General features: G+C 45.7%; 1 protein-coding gene across 1 annotated transcript in view; it reads right to left on the reverse strand.

Annotated features, from left to right (window-relative positions):
• Nucleotides 1-20,273, reverse strand: part of LOC134535102 (dynein axonemal heavy chain 8-like) — a 90,283-nt gene that overhangs the window by 23,616 nt on the left and 46,394 nt on the right. The window contains exons 25-32 of the mRNA XM_063373979.1: nucleotides 19,788-20,138; nucleotides 14,637-15,933; nucleotides 9,363-13,322; nucleotides 8,251-8,547; nucleotides 6,595-6,750; nucleotides 4,505-4,660; nucleotides 2,614-3,468; nucleotides 307-702 (exon numbers count right to left, since the gene is read on the reverse strand). Coding sequence (XP_063230049.1) covers nucleotides 307-702; nucleotides 2,614-3,468; nucleotides 4,505-4,660; nucleotides 6,595-6,750; nucleotides 8,251-8,547; nucleotides 9,363-13,322; nucleotides 14,637-15,933; nucleotides 19,788-20,138 — 7,468 coding nt within the window. The remainder of the gene's footprint in view (nucleotides 1-306; nucleotides 703-2,613; nucleotides 3,469-4,504; nucleotides 4,661-6,594; nucleotides 6,751-8,250; nucleotides 8,548-9,362; nucleotides 13,323-14,636; nucleotides 15,934-19,787; nucleotides 20,139-20,273) is intronic.

The raw sequence follows: 20,273 nt of genomic DNA on the forward strand, positions 1-20,273 counted from the left end.
AGTGTCAGTGTTACATGCTGTGTTGCAAAGATGATGGTGTAACAGACTCACCACTGTACCTAGAGCATGCAGTGTTCAGAGACAATGTGTAATGGGCCCACCAGCGTACCTCGAGCATGTGGTCAGTGTCAGTGTTACATGCTGTGTTGCAAAGACGTTGGTATAACAGACTCCACCACTGTACCTAGAGACAACATGTAATGGGCCCACCACCGTACCTCGAGCATGTGGTCAGAGTCAGTGTTACATGCTGTGTTGCAAAGATGCTGTACCTAGACACAGTGTGCAATGGGCCCTCCAGCGTACCTCGAGCATGCAGAAGGACAGCAGCTTCCGCGAGTGCACCTCCTGCCCCTGGCCCATGGAGATGGCCGAGCACTTGACCTCCGAGCGCTTGGCCATGTCCATGATGTTCTGGGTGGGGTCGCTGCCCATGCTGAGGAAGCCGATCATGGGCGCCGCCGGCCGGCTCTCCGCCACCATGCGGTCGTAGTCCGTGATGACGGGCAGGTTGTAGCGCGGCCCCAGCGACGCGGCCACGTACTTGCGCGCCTGGAAGAGGATGCGGTCCGTGCTCCAAGCACGGATCAGCATCAGCTGGCGGAACACGTCCACCGAGGAGCTGTACCCGTCGGGGAACACGGCTTCCTCCGGGGCCTCCTTGTCGTACCACGCCCGCCAGGTCTTCTCCCCCTTCGTCAGCTGCCGCGCACAACGCAACAAACACACTAAAATGACAGAGATCTTGTTTCAATTCATGTGTTTGACAACTACCCATTGTTGTGTATCAATACATTGGTGTAGTGTGAGACCTACACCGGCCAGTTATAATATCTATGAGCGGAGGCTCGGTAAATAAAGCTCGCAACATGGCGACACAACAGCTTGTTCGTAGGTTATTTATTGAATCCTAAATCCCTGCACATCGCAATCATAACACCCATTATCAAGTATGAAATTTTATCCAGTCATCAGTCATACATGAAATTAACTCAATTTTAAGAATTATAATAGGTATAATTTTCTTGAATCCAAAAATAGAATTCGAATCCCAAAGAGTATTTCAAATGTACCCCTCTAATCCGAATCTTAGGCCTCGAAGGTCAAAAATAAAATAATGTACAAGATTTTAAACAATGGTGTGTAACATACAACCCTTTCAATGATTGTTTTAACAAACTAAGGTTCCAGAATTACATGTTAAAAAGAGAATAGTAACAGAATAAGTATGAAGGAAAAAAATTGGCCTAGTAAAATTCAGAGGTTATCAGTGTTGAATTTTTAAAATTTATTTTATTTCCTCTAATTGTTTCTTCATTCAAATCTTTTTCCTCAAATATTTAATCTTTTGTTACAAAGGATTTGATGGTATTTGAGGATTTTATTGGCCCATCCATTGATAACAGACAATCACATTTGCATTAATTTTGATTTTTTGACAATTATGTTACATATTTTTATAGAAAAAAATTAAATAGCCTTATATTAATAAAATATATCAACCATATTGTTAAGAACTACGAAAAGTGCCCCACTGTGTAAGAAGCAATATTTAAAAACATAATTAAGATTTCTAGTACAACCATCTGTCCCAGATAATTTCTGTGCAGTTACTGGACCGTGTAAATAAGCAATGAAAGTGAAGATAATGTGAGCTGTTTCATCACATGGCTATGGACAAAGGGTTAAGGCAACAGACTCACCAAGAGTAAAGCTGATTCTATACTACCGAAATAAATGATCCATTTGGAAAAACTGTACATAAATACAAATGCAGCAACAAGGAACACAAGTAAAACCCTGTGCATATTTCTTTTAAAAATAAAATAATATGAAGAATCACTGAGGCCAGAGAGTGGAAACTAGATTTCAAGCCAAGACAATGATTGATAAGCAAACAACTACTTGCTCACGGAGTGTCCTAGCAATGTATACTCAGCCTGATGACACCATTTTTAAAGCTTGAGATGATACAACTGGTAAGCACTAACTACTTGCTCACAGAGCGTCGGCCAGGAAACAGAAGTGTTCCTGACCTGATCGACAATGTTCTCAAAGCTGGAGAAGATACAACTGGTAAGCACAAACTACTTGCTCACAGAGCGTCGGCCACGAAACAGAAGTGTTCCTGACCTGATCGACAATGTTCTCAAAGCTGGAGAAGATACAACTGGTAAGCACAAACTACTTGCTCACAGAGCGTCGGCCAGGAAACAGAAGTGTTCCTGACCTGGTCGACAATGTTCTCAAAGCTGGAGAAGATACAACTGGTAAGCACAGACTACTTGCTCACAGAGCGTCGGCCAGGAAACAGAAGTGTTCCTGATCGACAATGTTCTCAAAGCTGGAGAAGATACAACTGGTAAGCACAAACTACTTGCTCACAGAGCGTCGGCCAGGAAACAGAAGTGTTCCTGACCTGATCGACCATGTTCTCAAAGCTGGAGAAGATACAACTGGTAAGCACAGACTACTTGCTCACAGAGCGTCGGCCACGAAACAGAAGTGTTCCTGACCTGATCGACAATGTTTTCAAAGCTGGAGAAGATACAACTGGTAAGCACAGACTACTTGCTCACAGAGCGTCGGCCAGGAAACAGAAGTGTTCCTGACCTGGTCGACAATGTTCTCAAAGCTGGAGAAGGTCTGCAGCTGCAGCAGGTTGAGCCAGATGACGTCCGAGATCCAGCGGAATGGCTTGGGAGGCGAGGTAGCCAGGTCGAGAGCTGCCCCGCCGATGAGCAAGTACTGGAACTCGTCGTGAGTGATGTGGTTCCTCTGCATGTCCACCTTCAAGGTCATCAGCAGGGTGAACAGGTACTTGTGCTCCTCGTACAGGCCCTGGCACTTGTAGCGGAACACCTCGAATGTCATGTACTCTATGATGTTGCGTATCCTGGTCTGGGTGATGATGGTCTTCTCCGACCGCTCCAAGGACAGGTCGAACCGCTCCAGGAACTGCGTGAGGGACGTCTGGTACATGGAGTTCACCATGGCCATCTCGACGATGACGAAGTAGATGACGCTGCCCCGGGTGGCGACGGGCCGGAACTCCTCCCGCGCCGTGTTGATCTGCACCTCCGTGGTGGCGGCCACCTTCAGCTTCTGCTGCACGTCCAGCGCCGTGTTCTTGGTGACGTTGAGCACGTTGATCACCGACTTGTCCTCCAGCAGCGAGCCCTCGACGGTCGTGAGCTTGTGGAGCAGAGCGTCCTCGAGCTGCTTCATCTGGCGCTTGTTGGCCGTGATGCCGGAGATGAGCGCCGTGCGCTCCGCCTCCAGCTCCCGCTTCTCGGCCAGGATCACCCGCCCCAGCAGCTGGTCCTCCAGGCCCCGTATGGTCACCGTGAAGTCGATGATCGAGGTCCGGGCAAACACTTCCGGGGTGTAGGTGGGGTTCGCCAGCTTCGTGGTGATGTACAGCCGGAAGTCCGAATGAACGTCGACCTCTTTGTCCCCGATCATCACCTACCGCCAAAAATTCATCATAAATCTAAAATATTAATTTAATCGTGCATATTCACTCAAACAATTAAGACATTCAATTTGACCAATGGAAACAAAACACTTAATTTCAACTTTATTTCGATTATTACCTAAGTGCTTGCAATCATATTTCAGGAAAGCAGCATACATCTGTTGAGGCATGCCCTTCGTACTGGGGAGTATGGAAGTCGGTTAAGTCGCTATGCCCCAAAGACCTAGGACAGGCTGTTTCAAGAAGCGGCCTGTTTAAACCGAAAATGTGGCCCTTTGATAAAATTAGTTGTGTTTCACCAATTTGAATTTTCCTGGTAAAAATACACAAGCATGTTGCACTACTGTAAAAGCACGTATATGCCCTGGTCATGAATGATGCTGATGGTTTATCTCCAAGCAAACTCCAATAGCAATAATGTCGTCTGTATATTTGAAATCAGGAAAATACATTTTTTTTTAAAATACATAATATAAAGTACTTTATTTATTTTATAAATTTCCTAATCGTGTTTATTGATATCTTTCAGATGTTCCATAGATAAATCTGATTTAGCCTGAATTTTTTTGACCTGAAATACTATGTTACGAAAAAAAAACAAAAAAAACTAACTAATGAGAATGTTTCTAGTATGATGAAGTAGCTCTTTAAAAAGTACCACCTCCATCCATCTCTAGTTGAATAAAGAAGATGACATATAAGTAGAGACCTGAAAAATTCGCGGGTTCATTTCGTGTCATGCTAAAATTCAAATAATTATACATTAGTGCTGCTTGTGCCATTGGTTCACTGTTAATCTGGAGGACTGAGGGCCAATTAGAGACCCATCACTCATAGAAGTGTCGAATCACAGGCCACCCAGTCGAGACGACTCACAAGTCAGCAGCCAATGAACAGTTGGCATTTGCCCGAGTGTGCAGAGGATATTGTGGAGTCTATCCTGGAGGTCATCGAACCCGCGGATTTTTCCGGTCTCTACTTGTAAGTTCCAGACGAATCAGCACCCGTCAGTGGGAGTGTCATAACCTTGTACATGGTTCCGACTTTGATGAAGTGCTTCTCCAGCAAGTGGTCCAGCACCGGGTCCAGCTCCTCCCCCACGTCCTCGATGAGCACGGGACGCCCCAGCGGCAGGCTGTCCTCCAGGTGCGTGCGGAAGTACTTGTGCTGCAGGTTCGTCACCTGTCCACCGCACGGGACAACCACGCCGCGTCTTTCACATGAGGAGCTGTAGCGAACCGCATGTACTCGGTACTGAGCAACGGGTGCGTCATCCGGTACCGAGCAACGAAACGTCAGTGGCGTAGCCAGGATTTGTGTATGGGGGGGTGTTAAGAAGCATTTCCCCCCCCCCCCCCGTATTAAAGCGGTGGGTGCGGGGGTCCTCCCCCGGGAAAATTTGGATTTTAAGGTGTAAAATAGTGCTATTTTAGCAGTTTTCGGTTCTTAAATTTAAATATTGTAATGGTAAAAATTTTATTAATTTTAATATTAAATTTGTTTGAGTGATGAATAAGAAATTAATTAAAGATATGGTGCTAGGGAGGGGGGGGGGGGTGAACCCTTAAACCACCCCCCCCCCCCCCCGGTTCGCCCCTGCGAAACGTTACACATGAATGCATTTCGTTACTCACATTTTTCGTAGTATGGGATTTATCGTTAGAATGTCGTTTAAATTTTATTGTGAATAAATCATTTTCGACACCTTTTTGTTGCTTTTTCATTATAATCGACGCATAACGGATTGCGATGTTATAAGCTCACGGTTAAAATTTTCAAAATAGTAAATCCATTGCAAATTTAGTAGATTCCGTCAACAGTTCACTTGTAGTTCTACACTTTACCTATTAAATCAAATTAAATTTAGAATGAGTTAAACACAAGTCTGGTTCAAAATATGGACAAGTGAAAAAAATGCACCTCATGCAGTTTGGGTATGTGACGTACAAGTTATGTTTTCTACAAATTACGAATGTTGCGACGCCGCGACGCCATACTGTTAGGCGTACGCAATACGACTCGATTCGTTGCTCTGACATAACACAGCATGTTATGAGGTATCAGAAGTAACGACTAACGTAACGATACGATAGTAACGAGTACTAATTGTTATGGTAACGAATACATACGGGTACACTTTTTTTCGTTACTTTTACACCTCTACTACTTAACAGCACTACATGCTCTCACACTGCACGCTTGTCACTGCCTCAGATTAGGCTCACCGTGTAAACATGACATATTACAGCGATTCAATCTTGCGTCTGACCGTCGCGACCGATACTTGCTTCCCGCGAGCTTACAGAAGGATCGAATGTGGCTTGTTCTCTGCATCTAGACAGAGGTGTAAGCTCGCTATGGGCTTCATGTGGAAGGCTTGATGCAAGACTGGCCAATGGCACGGGGGGAGTCACCCCTCCCTTCCAGGATTAAAAAAAAAATTAATACAGAATAAGAAAATCATAGCAAATTAGCTATGTACTTATATATCATTTTATAGGAATTATTCTAATAATTATTAGTATTTCCTCCCCTTTGTAGCCCAACATGCCTCATACACTGAAGCAACTGTATTTCCAAGTAGTCTATATTTTATGCCAGTTTGCACACGTGTTACTGAAAGCATATTTCATACATTGAAATGTGTGTTTCATTGTATTATAAACTTTGGTATACATGTATTAATGACTTGTTTTAAAGAAATCATCAAATAATTGATTTAAGAACAAAAGTATTAAAAGCAATTAAATAAAAACCAAAATATGAAAAGTTGAGTTCCTTCAAGCAAATTCATCACTTCATTTTGTACTTGTAAAGGTGGGAGCTTTAAAATGTTGCTATTCCCTGGGATTTTATTTAAGTGTGACAGTGAATTATCTTTCAAAATTCAGTCATAGAGAAAAATTATTAAAAAAATAATGATATATTGTACTGTTCACACAATCCTGGCTACAGCCTTGCACGTAGGGAACAGTTAGCCAGCACACTTGTCATAACAAGCTTGATTCAAGCTCACAGCTCACAGCTGGAATCCAGCTGCCGTAACGCCATCTCAGACGATGGATCCGACAGTACACGCGGAAATGCCACTTTAAGTCAGCACGTGGGGGCGTCACCTGCAGGTCGAAATCCCTCTCCTTGTTTCTGATCCACATCTTGCCCTGGCCTTGCGGGTCTATCAGCAGCGGGTAGCGGGATGCTTTCGTCACTATGATCCCGTTCTGTATCGACAGCTCGTCGGTGGGGAGTTCCTGTAGGTTCCACTCTCCAATCTGAAGAAGGAAAAAAAAATGTGAGAGAGTCCTTCAGTATTCGCCAGTGATGAGCAAACCTCTGGGCTATGTAACGAGCAAACTCATGAGTTGTCATGTCGTTCATGTTGCAAATAAACTTTTCGAAAATGAATCTTATTAAAATTCACTAAAGAGTTAATACTTCAAAGTTTCTTAACACGCTAGAAATAGTACTTCTATCGAACTAATAAAAAATTAACCTGAAACATTTTAAAAACATATTACAACACCAAGTATATGTTTGTGTATTTGTTTTTGGTTAAATGACTGAAATCAGTCCGGAAATAATTATTGCGAACCCTACTGAGATGATTCAACAATTTTTTAATATAATATTATAATGTTATAATGTTATTTCAATATGTAAAACGTTTTTTTTTCCAGTGACCAGATTTAAACCATGTTCCTTGAGACTTTCATTCCATTTTCACAGAATTACTCATACCAAATGCTGTATACAGAAAGCTAAGATAGATACACATCAAAAATTACATAATTGCAAAACAAAAAAAAAAAAATCAAAATTAAATTTACACATTAATTATTTTGAGTTCACAGTCAAACAGGCCTATTCAAGAAAAGTTAACAACACATGGATAAACATAAACATGTATAATGGACTTGATGTAGTTCAAATCTGATATTTGAAAATATAGCTTAAGGATGGTTTCAGATCCTATACAAAAGGTTTCAAACCATGAAAAGTATGATGTACGGACTTCTAAGTGGGGTACACTGGATTTCCTCAAAGGATAGATTTATATCTACATCATCTAAAAATATTAACAGTTACATGAAAACTGCTATTGAAGCAGGATATGTGTCAATTGCTGACTTCAAAAGTGGTCAAATCTCTGAAAACTAAACATACCAAAGTTTCTCCTGGATTGCAAGTATAAAAATGAGTGACTTTTCTTTTTTTGGTAATTAATGGTATATAAGCTAGTTTAATTTTACTGCATTTAATATCTTTAAGACTGATAATGGCTCAAATTGAAGTATGAACACATGCAAACGGCTGAAATACTTTGCGTGTGCTGGCAGAATTGTGTTCCCTTTCCAGCACCGTTTTGTCGTCTCTTGGTTGTCGCATGCGATAAAAATGAAATTACCACTATGTTTTTTACGTGACTGAAAAAATATATATATATATTTCTCAACAGCTTCAAATTGCGTGATTATATTTTGTTTTGACGTGACAACGTCTAATAAATCAACGAACGCCGGCTGCACGCAAGAAAAAGTGTCCCGTTACGCACATTGTCCCGTTACGCTCATTGTACGCTTGCGCCGCATCTATCTCTCTTCCACTCAATTGGAACAACCATCAATTTGACTTTTTCGAGGCACATTAAACTTGAAACACTCCCATTCGTTTCCTACTTTTCCTATCATCGTCCTGTCCTTTTGGTAGCTGTGTTTGTGCGCCTGACGCACTGCGCAGCGCCGCTTCCCGGCAGAGGACGCGGGCGGACTTACCGTGGCGCTGTCCACCAGCGACTCGACGATGCTGACCCGGCCCGACGTGGGGATGCCCTTGTCGCGGACCCGCTGCGACCAGGTGCCCTGCAGGTGCTCCCGGAAGGTCTGGTTGTAGGGCCCCGAGTAGGAGAGGAAGCCCGTCAGCAGCAGCACGTCGCCGATCAGGTAGTCGATCTCGCGCTTGAACGAGGCGGACTGCTCCGTCCAGCGGGTCTGCTCGTTGGCCAGGCCCCCCAGCAGGGCCATCGCCGCGTCCATGCGGTCCTGGCAGTCCTGGGCCTTGGCCTGCACCTCCTGGGACACGGACGACGGGGCGCGGTGAGAGCCAGGGGCGCAACAACAGGGGGGGGCAAGGGTATTTCCCCCCCCCCCTGAAACCTTGAAGTGGGGGCAAACGGGGGCAAAGAAAGTGCTGTGTAATCAATTTTTAGATTATAAAACTGCTTAAATAGCACCATTTTCCACCTCGAAATACAAATTTTCCCGGGGGAGGACCCCCGGATCCCCCCCCCCCGGCTTCAAAAGGGGGGATCGATGATTCTTTATAAAAAGGTATATTCCCCCCCCCCCCCCTCCTTTGGAAATTTAGTTGTTACGCCCCTGGGTGAGACCCCTCGTTTCCACTTGCCACGCTCTCCCCGGATCTCCCCGGGGGAACTACCCTGCCGGCTCCCTGCCCTCAGACTAACAGTTGTCCCTACTGGAGATCCAGCGCTGCGCCGTCATAGAGTTACTGTTTGGTGTGATTCAGCTATTTTATATTAAATAATCATTTAAAAAAAAAAACTGCAAATAAAAGAACACGACCGAAAGAGAAAAGTGCAAAGCGTTATCGTATGAACATGTTTCCAAATTTTTTTTGACAGTAAAAATATTTAAAACATACAACAACATATTCTTTTGTAGACATGTTCTGGTTTTTTGCAATGCACACTGCAGAATTTGTTTGAAAGCGATATCGTGAGAAATGGCTGACTGCGCCAAACGGTATTAAACGCGTTGAACCGTACCACGTTGCACGGCTGTGTCTCCAGGTTAGCATCTACATCCCCCCAACTACAGTGAGCGCACAAGTTCTAGTTATACTATAAAAAACACAATACAGTTACCTGCTCTTGGGCTTTAGCTTTGTCGTATTCTGCCTGGACCAAAGCCATCTCTGCTTGTTTCTCTTTTAGCAGCATCTCGGCTTGTGCCAGCCTTTCATCTGCCTCTTTCTTGATGGCCTTCTGCCGTTCAACGTTCTCCTGCAGGGGACGCACGAACTTGCTCACGGCATAGTAGTCGACCATGGCGCGGGTCCACACCAGCAAGCCGGCGATGCTGCTGCTGACGGCCATGGCCTTCTCCGGCGTGTACTCTTCGTAGTCCAAGTACGGCCGCAGCAAATCCACCGTCTCGTCGTTCATCGACTGCTCATTGTACTCCTTCAAGTTCAAGACGAACCTCGCGTCCGCCAGCAGCTTCAGCGACTCTGCCCACGACGGCTCCATGAAGCCGCGCTCAAAGTCGGCCTTCGCCGGGTTCACCTTGCGTCGGAAGAAGATGAGCACCGCGTCCAAGATGACCATGGCAAGGAAGGGCGGTCGGGGCAGTCTCCTGACCGTAGCGATGTCTACCGGTTTGATGGTATCCGCGGCCTTTATCGCCGCTTGCAGGGCTGGCATCGCGTCCGCGAGCATCGCCGTGGCCACTTCATTGTCCGCGTTGATCTTGACCACCATGGCCTCCGCCTCCTCCATCTGGCGCTCCACGGCCGCCTTCACGGCTTCTGCCGCCTGCGCCGAAATCGACACCCTCTCCATCACCACCCTGGTTTCCTCCACTGCCACCTTGATCACCTTGTCCATTGCTTCCAGCTCTTTCCGTAGCTCGTCCACGTTTTCCTGCGCTTCCACCAACTTCTCCAGACCCATGTCCATTCTCATTGCACTGTTGGAAATATTTGCCAGGCGATCCGAGTAGATTCTCTTGTAGCCATCCAAGAAAGAGAGAAAAGATTTTGGTGTGACATACGTTTGCCTGCGAAAACGCTCAAAATAATCCTCACACACCTTAGACACATCTTCCTGGACATCACCCATGAGTTCTATTAACTCATTTTTCACTTCGGGCGTGGAAATTATGTTGAATTCATTCAGAAAATGCCTAGAAACAGCCACCAGAGCATCTTTTGGCCATTTCATAAACCAGTCCATCGTGCAGCCCGAGATGAGGCCAGGAAATTTTAAAGAACGGCTCCGAAATTTTTCACCTATTGGAGAGAAACACAGAGCGACATGAAGATTTTCACGAGATCTCTCGATGAAAAATTCATAAATTGTTTCTGGAGTTACTGCGCGACGAGGATGTTGCTTTCTCATGATTGGTGATATCGTGGAGCCGATTTCATCAAATTCTTCTCGTGAAAATAAGCCTGCAATTTCTCCTGTTCCAAGTATATTATTTATGTATTCAAGGAAACCCTCATCTTTTATCTCATTATCTGTAAATATAAAAGTCATACCTTTTCCTAATTTTCCTGCGACATTATAAACAACCTTCAAATCCTCAAGTAGTTCTGATTCACCGTACGATCTGGACAGTGTTATCTGGTGGGTTGAATAGCCAGCGATGAATGAAGCAAGTCTAGTTAAGGACTGCTTTCCGGATCCACCAACACCAACAAGCAAAACATGACCTTGTGGCAACATCATGACACGAGATATTTTTATAATATGAACGATGGCATCAAAGAAAAATACCATATCCATCTGTCCGATACGGAAAGCGTCATTGTAATTAAACATCTGTGTATGCAAGACGGAGATCAGGAACTCGAAACTAGGTACTTCTTCGTAAATCTTGGGAGCCTCCAGAGCCACTGCCTCTTCTTCCTCTCCTGTGGCTTCTGGAGGATCCCGCAGGAAGTCAACAAAATAAGTTTCCTCCTCTGGATAGTGCTCAAAATCATCTCCAAGCTCTTCTTCAGCAGTGTGTGACATGTTTGTTCGAAACCAATCTCTATCATCGTAGTTAATAAACCTGTCTGATATAACTCTGGTACATTCATGTACCCACAATTTCAACATCATTTTGATGTCTGGAAGCTCTTCATCATGGATGAATAGCATTCCTTGCCAAATTCTCGATAAGTCTCGAAGATTAAAAACATAATGGAACTTTGCAGGTGTCGGTAACATTTTTGCCTTTGTTCGTTGCCAAATAATTCGAGTCAAGGGCACAAGCTTGGGGACAAAGTCAACTATTTCTTGTTTGAATCTCTCCTTACAAAAGTAACCTTCACCAATGCAACTAAAAATAAAATCCACTGAAGTGTTTGATGGAATGGTGCAGTTGAAAGTGTTGAAGTGTCTTTTCAATCTGGAAGGAATGTCATTTCTACCACCACCAGGATGAATCATGGCTGCAACAAATTGCATGTCTTCAATTATGAGAAAGTCTCCCGGTTTGTCCAGAGAATAGAAGCCACGTGTTTCGATAAGTTGTCGAACAATCTCGTTGGTGATTTGATCACCCCACTCATTAACAACAGGCATATTTATATCGTCTACGAATACGGTCATTTTCTTTCCAGCCGGTGGACCGTACGTCGTGCCAGCACGTCTATCTACGTAACTTTCGATGGTTCGTTGAAACATGTTCGGAGTTGTGGCAGACGAAAAATTAAGTGTTTTACTTATCTGTTCTTCAGGATTATAACCTAACAAGCAACTCTTAATCATTACAGTTTTGGCGGTACCTTGCTCACCAATGAGTAACACCGGTTTTTTGTTCTGTGTTATTACATTAATGAGATAAGCCATCCTTACGTTATCCACGTTCGGAACAAGAATGCTCAGATAATCTGGCACTTCATCGACTGGGTAGGAATATTTCTGTACATGTTCAGACCAGTGTTGCCACTCCCCCTCCTTGTTAACCATGTAATCAAAAATAGATTCATTTTCAGCAATTTTGGGCCAGTCAAGTTGGGATTTATGATTCAAAACAAAATTTTGCCATTTTTCCCTGTCATCCAACTCTAGCAGTGCACCCAGACTCCACATCAACGAGAACAGAAACAGTCGGTGCAGATGTTCGTCACTCAAAACCGTAGGAGCATTCAAGACGTCGATGACTCCTTCCAGAATATCCGTACATTGGCGAATGTAAATAGCATCCAGCGTGTTCATCTTCGCGGTCAGACGCACGTTGACGAATTCCTCCAAGTCGCTGTAGATCTTTTCAAAGAGCGGACGCAGGACGGTGGCCTCCTGGCTCCGCCGGTGGAGCAGCCAGCCCTCAAGCAGCGGGTGCCACGTCAGCGTCGACGAGCTTATGAACACCATGCCCATGCGGGACACCGTGGCCGGGGACGCGTTGTCCACGTTGTCCGGCTCGAACAGCAGCTTGCAGTTGGCCGCCATCGGGATGCGGTCGCCGTTCGCCAGCGTCAAGGTCTGGTTGTCGTCCAGCACCGAGTTGAGGTTTTCGATCCACACGGCGTCCACCGGCCCGTCCAGCACCAGCCAGATGTGCTCGTTGCTCTTCTTCCTGTGGGTCCTGCGCCACAGGGTGGAGAATATCCCGTCCGTCCAGTCGTTGGTGGCCACGTCCAGGGTCCCGAACATCTGCGGCGCCGTGATCGCCTTCGGGTTCATCCTCATCTCCTTGTGCGGCTGGCCCATGTCCGTCATGGTGAGCATGAGCGTGTGGATCATGGTGGTCTTCCCGGCGCCCGTGGGGCCCAGCGCCATCAGGCCGTGCCGCACCAGGCTCGTCTCGTAGAACTGCACGATCTTCAGGTTCCACGCGGGGTGGTTGACGAGCTCCTTCTGCTTGATCGCCTTGGCCACCGAGCCCTGAAGCCCTTCGTGCTCGGTCACGCCGATCTTCATCCCGGGGAACAGGTCGTTGATCAGCGACCTGAACAGCGGCTCGTCCTCGTCCACCAGCTTCGAGAGGTTCATCTCGAACAAGACCCTCATCACGGTTTGCTCCTCCGAATCCTTGGGGTTGGCTCTTTTCTGAGCGCCTAGGGTTCGCAGGACCGACAAGATGTTGCGAAGCCCAAAGTCGTAATGTACCTGACATAGACAAAACATTTGTGTTAGCACCCATGAATCACAGTTCATAAACAATCTCTTGACAAAATCAATTGGTTCTTAGTAAAAGTATTGTTCATTTAGAAGAAAAAGTCCTTCTGTTCTTCAGTTAAAAATTATTAGATTTGAAACTGTACTGATAGAATGAAAACCTAAACACATACAACAGCAATTATAAACTACAAAATAAACTGCGTTTGAAATTAGTACCCCCATTTAAAATTTCCTGTTGACTAAAGCATTTTTTTTTGTCATCAAACACCTAAAGCCTATGTTAACAGTTCATTATATTCCTGTTATGTATTTGTATCACAAGAAATAATGGCCTTTCATGAGTTACACTTTTTCTTTGGAAACTTTTTTATGGTCATGACAAAAAAATTTATTTCCAGCATTGTTGTATCTGTTCGCCAGTTAAGTGACTTAATGCTAGTTTCTGCATTTTAAAAAAGGCACTGGTGGTTGTAGCTATTTCTTCAATTGTGTGTGTTTGTGTGTTTGTATGTTTGTGTGTTTACGCGCGTGCATGTGTTTTTTTTACAACAGGTAGGTTATATGAACTATTATTCATTTCATAATCAACGTGCTACATTCTCTACCTTTGGTTCAAATGCAAATGCACATCGAACTTCATCTTGCTGAATTTCCAATGCATGATGCACGCACATGTCAATGCAGTCTAATTTTTCACCCTAAAGAAGCATTACTTCAAAACTGATAGTTATTTTTTTTCAATCGGTCAATTTGAGAATAATTGTTTAGAAAGTGGTGAAACTTACTTCAGTCTGTGAAATCAAGAACTAGTTAAAGATGAATGGGATAAAATGAGGTGCTGGTGTGTAATTCACATTTGCCGCCTATGCTGCAGTCACTTGTGTTTTCACAACTGTGCCTCTTGTACTGATAGCCTTGTTGCACATTTGCATTTTCACGCTGAATAAGGATCAATCAGTAACAGTCTAAGGTTCTTCAAGTCACACAAAAAATCAAAGAAAGAATGATAGCATGATGATCTGATTCTAATTTCTGCAATCTGATTGAGTGATGAATGGTTACAATGAGAATTAGGCATCATACAATATAATGGACACCTTCGTTTTTATGCAGAACCAAATTTATACATAATGGAGCAAAGCAATCGAGCCAAAAAATAAGTGATGGTTGTAGATTGCCAATTTTATAAAAATACTATGGTTCCAATTTATGTGTAATAAAGCTGAAATTAATTTTAAAATTCAAACATGACTATGTTGTTAGTGAATCTGTCATACTGACCTTGAAACCAAATGCACTCACCTGTTTACTGAGCTGTTCCTCACAAAGCGCATACAAAACAAAGAATTTCCTGCCCAAAGCGATGTTGTCCTTGAAGCCACAACTCGCCAACTTCACGCGAATGATGATTTGCCGATCGGGAACCATCATGGCGACGGTGCGGAACTGCACTTTGAGGTTCTCGGGCAGCTCTTGCCGGCCGGCATAGCCGGGGTTCATCGTCAGGAAGATCCCGAACTCGGGGTTCAGAGACACGTTGTCGCCGTCGAGGAAAATGAAAGACTTCTTGCGCTCCTTCTTGGCCATGAGCACGATGGAGATCTGCTGGGCGGCGACCGACAGCACGGGCAGGTTTATCCGGTTGAACTCGTCGAAGCAGCCCCAGGACCCCGACTGCGCGAGGCCCTTGAAGATGCGCCCCAGCCCCCGAAAGTCCATCTGGTCGGAGCAGTTGAAGACCACGACGTACTTGCCCAGGGCCCTCCCCATGTCCTTGGTGGTCTCCGTCTTGCCTGTGCCGGCCGGTCCCGCCGGGGCGCCGCCCATCGACATGCCGAGCGCCTGCGCCAGCGTGATGTAGCACCGATCCGTCAGGGGCGTGATGACCAGCCGCTCCGTGCAGCCCAGGTACTCGTTCTGGTAGATGAAGTCCACGTCCGTTATCCTGACCACCAGCTCCTCCGAGTCCTCCACGAAGTAGAAGCGCGCCTGCTTCAGCCACTCGAAGCTGCGGATGCTCCTGATGCGGAGCCGGACCAGCTCGTCGAAGATGTCCCTCTGGTGGAGGTGGATGGTGACTATGGTCTCGTACTTGGTGCGGTCGAAGGGCGTCAGGTCCTTGACGGTCTGCTCGATGAACAGGTTCAACAGGTTGAGGAAGTGCCTGTTGGTGAGTTTCATGATGTTCCGGTTGGTGCGGGCGGTGCTCAGGGCTTTCTCAGCGTCGCGAGTCCACAAACTTTGCAAGGACACGAGGCCCACTTGGGCTGGGTACTTCTTCATCATCTCCAGGACGTGGAAATCGGGCTCCAATAAAAAATGGGCTGCATCTTCAATTATTGCACCTATCGATTGTTTCTTCACCTCGAGTAACTCCCCTAACCAGAGCTCCACTCCACCTGTGCACATCACGTCCTTTACCAAATTGATCTTCTCGTGCTCACGAGAGAACACGGCTATGATACGGTCGTATTCGTTCTCGCTGAACTCTGCGCGAGCTACGTTGTCGAAGACACTCAACAAGTGTGGCTGAATTGCATGCGAGTCTGATGCCTGGCCCAGGATCTCCAGCAAGACAGGATCCGAGACGAAGAAAAACCTAAAACGTAAAAAAAAAAAAAGTTGAAAAGAAATATATTTTGTCAGTCAAGTAAAAACATACTGGTAATTACATTTTTGTTTCATGCTTATTTTTTTGTTTTCTTAAGTGAATAATACGTGGTTATAAGTTATTTTTTATCAAATCTCAGAACACGAATAGACATTATTAGAAAAAAAAACATTCAATAAACAAAGTTTTAAAAAACATTCCCATGTAAGAAATGACCAAAAGTACAGGTATATCTATTTTTATAGCTGTCGTAAGTATGTAATATTATCACTACTCATTGTGCAGTACAGTAAAAATTGTTTAGTTATTATATGTAAAAAAAAGTACTATTATGAAAATCAAAGCTCATTATGAGATGCACTGATCAGATTTAAGTTAACTATCATTGTGAATTATAAAAACATAAAATTATTTTTAAATTGTTGTAACATACATCATAAAATTAACTCCAACAAAAACCAATTTTAAAATAACAGTTGCAATTTTCTTTGAAACTTGGAAGGGTTACATTTAAACACTAAACTAGTGATGTGTCCGGTCTTGGTTCTCAGTTCCGCCCGTTCTCAGCAACTGTTCAAAAACTGTTAATATAATCCCGGTACCACGGAAAACTTTACAGCCAGACCTTTCCGGTGAAAATACAGTAGACTTCAGTTAAAACTGGAGGAGATATACTGCTGGCAATCCACGCACATTTCTAACTTCCTTAAGTCCCTTGCGACAAGTGAGTGTAAAGTTCCTAAATCTTTGAAAACTGCCGGTTGGCAACAGGAACCAGATGGAAAGATAACTGCCAAATTGTTTCCAAAAGTAATTGAGTTCTTGTGCTGAGTTCCCATTCCTTATTTTTATCTGTCTTTTCACTTGGAGACATAGATTATCATTTCAACTAAAAGTAGACTGAAGGAAATAATTACACAGGCTAAATATACTTTATAAAGATCTTATTTAAAAATAAACTACCAAGATTTATAGTTTGTTAATACACATGAACTGTAGGTGCTTGCTACCACTGTTGCAGTCCCCCATCACTTTTAACTCAAACAACATAGGTATAATATGTGTATATCCTCTTTTAATAGATTAATTTTTAACTTTAGGATTGCATTTCTAACCCATTATAAAGCAAACATAACTTGCAATAAATGTTATGTGTTGGTACTATCATATTAGTTTTCATTAGTATTTTATTATAATTTACTTAATCACTTTTCAAAAGTAACTTTGGTATGACTGAAAATTGTGTGGAGGTTAACCCACAATCTAGAACCAATTATTAAAAACTGGAACCGAACCTAGAGCCGGGAAAAAAGTAGAACGACACTGCACCACGCTTAAATAATATTTACTATATGGTGAAAAAATGTACGTAAAACCAAGATGGAGGGGAAAAAAATCAGTCCTAATTGAAGACTAGACAGTATCAACTGCTGTAGAACCCACAGTGGTTCAGTGGTCTTCAATAACTTTTCAAAACAGTGATTCATGTTCATTCCTGGCAGAGTGTTCAGTGAGTTACCTGGTGGACGTTGATGTGAGCCTGTGGATTCACTCAGGGAACCCCCCCGTTCCCTCCACTCAATATGTAATTGCTAATGCTCCATTCTCAAATCATTCCTACTCATTGTGTCTAATAAACTCAATGCTGATGTGACGTTGTGGCCTAATTAATTAATTTGTTCCTTCAACTATGGGAGAGGCAGCAGCAGCCGAGGACTGAGACAGCTACAGCGAGGGGTGCTACTCACCTGGGAGATATGAGCCTCTTGGACTTGTGGAACCTGGAGGATGCAACTCATCTGGGACATATGAACGTCTTGGAGGTAGTTGGTGAATGTAGCTCACCAGGGGGATATGAGCCTCTTGGACTCGAGGTAGCCGGAGAGGGAGTGTCCAACTCGCCTGGGGAATACGACTCATTCACACTCGAGGCAGCTGGAAAAGGACATGACCCACCTGGGGAATATGAGCCTCTTGGACTCGAGGTAGCTGAAGAGGGAGTGTCCAACTCGCCTGGGGAATACGACTCACTCACATTTGAGGCAGCTGGAAAAGGACATGACCCACCTGGGGAATATGAGCCTCTTGGACTCGAGGTAGCTGAAGAGGGAGTGTCCAACTCGCCTGGGGAATACGACTCACTCACATTTGAGACAGCTGGAAAAGGACATGACCCACCTGGGGAATATGAGCCTCTTGGACTCGAGGTAGCTGAAGAGGGAGTGTCCAACTCGCCTGGGGAATACGACTCACTCACATTTGAGGCAGCTGGAAAAGGACATGACCCACCTGGGGAATATGAGCCTCTTGGACTCGAGGTAGCTGAAGAGGGAGTGTCCAACTCGCCTGGGGAATACGACTCACTCACATTTGAGGCAGCTGGAAAAGGACATGACCCACCTGGGGAATATGAGCCTCTTGGACTCGAGGTAGCTGAAGAGGGAGTGTCCAACTCGCCTGGGGAATACGACTCATTCACACTCGAGGCAGCTGGAAAAGGACATGACCCACCTGGGGAATATGAGCCTCTTGGACTCGAGGTAGCTGAAGAGGGAGTGTCCAACTCGCCTGGGGAATACGACTCACTCACATTTGAGGCAGCTGGAAAAGGACATGACCCACCTGGGGAATATGAGCCTCTTGGACTCGAGGTAGCCGGAGAGGGAGTATCCAACTCGCCTGGGGAATACGACTCACTCACATTCGAGGCAGCTGGAAAAGGACATGACCCACCTGGGGAATATGAGCCTCTTGGACTCGAGGTAGCCGGAGAGGGAGTATCCAACTCGCCTGGGGAATACGACTCACTCACATTCGAGGCAGCTGGAAAAGGACATGACCCACCTGGGGAATATGAGCCTCTTGGACTCGAGGTAGCCGGAGAGGGAGTATCCAACTCGCCTGGGGAATACGACTCACTCACATTCGAGGCAGCTGGAAAAGGACATGACCCACCTGGGGAATATGAGCCTCTTGCACTCGAGGTAGCCGGAGAGGGAGTATCCAACTCGCCTGGGGAATACGACTCACTCACATTCGAGGCAGCTGGAAAAGGACATGACCCACCTGGGGAATATGAGCCTCTTGGACTCGAGGTAGCCGGAGAGGGAGTATCCAACTCGCCTGGGGAATACGACTCACTCACATTTGAGGCAGCTGGAAAAGGACATGACCCACCTGGGGATATGAGCCTCTTGGACTCGAGGTAGCCGGAGAGGGAGTATCCAACTCGCCTGGGGAATACGACTCACTCACATTCGAGGCAGCTGGAAAAGGACATGACCTACCTGGGGAATATGAGCCTCTTGGACTCGAGGTAGCCGGAGAGGGAGTATCCAACTCGCCTGGGGAATACGACTCACTCACATTCGAGGCAGCTGGAAAAGGACATGACCCACCTGGGGAATATGAGCCTCTTGGACTCGAGGTAGCCGGAGAGGAAGTATCCAACTCGCCTGGGGAAAATAACTGACTCACACTCGAGGTAGCTGGGAAAGGACACGACCCACCTGGGGAATATGAGCCTCTTGTACTCGAGGTAGCCGGAGAGGGAGTGTCCAACTCGCCTGGGGAATACGACTCATTCACACTCGAGGTAGCTGGAAGAGGACACGACCCACCTGGGGAATATGAGCCTCTTGGACTCGAGGTAGCCGGAGAGGGAGTATCCAACTCGCCTGGGGAATACGACTCACTCACACTCGAGGCAGCTGGAAAAGGACATGACCCACCTGGGGAATATAAGCCTCTTGGACTCGAGGTAGCTGGAGAGGGAGTATCCAACTCGCCTGGGGAAAATAACTGACTCACACTCGAGGTAGCTGGGAAAGGAGGCGACCCACCTGGGGAATATGAGCCTCTTGGACTCGAGGTAGCCGGAGAGGGACTTCTGGCAGTCCTCCAGCTGCTGCAGGAGGTGCGGCAGCATCTTGCTCATGGTCTCGTCGCCCACGCAGCACGTCACCACGTTGCGCACCTCCCGGGCGTGGCGCATCAGCTCCACCCAGTTGCGGTCGATCATCTGGAAGCGGCGCGCCTCGTTGGGCAGCTGCTTGGCGATGTCGCCGGCCATGAACACCGCCTCCAGGTACACCCAAAGGTTCTGCACCTGGATCCACGTCTCCAGGATCTCGAAGGTGCTGCTCAGCATGTTCATCCACTTCTGGATCTCCTTCTTGTAGAAGACGTTGTACCTGCGCCCGCCATGCCGTCGTCACCATGGGTACAGGCTGTGGCGTAGCCAGGATTTGTGTATGGGGGGTGTTAAGAAGCATGGCACCCCCCCCCCTCCGTATTAAAGTGGGGGATCCGGGGGTCCTCCCCCGGGA

Source organism: Bacillus rossius, chromosome 8 (assembly GCF_032445375.1).
Source record: "Bacillus rossius redtenbacheri isolate Brsri chromosome 8, Brsri_v3, whole genome shotgun sequence".
Taxonomy (NCBI): domain Eukaryota; kingdom Metazoa; phylum Arthropoda; class Insecta; order Phasmatodea; family Bacillidae; genus Bacillus; species Bacillus rossius.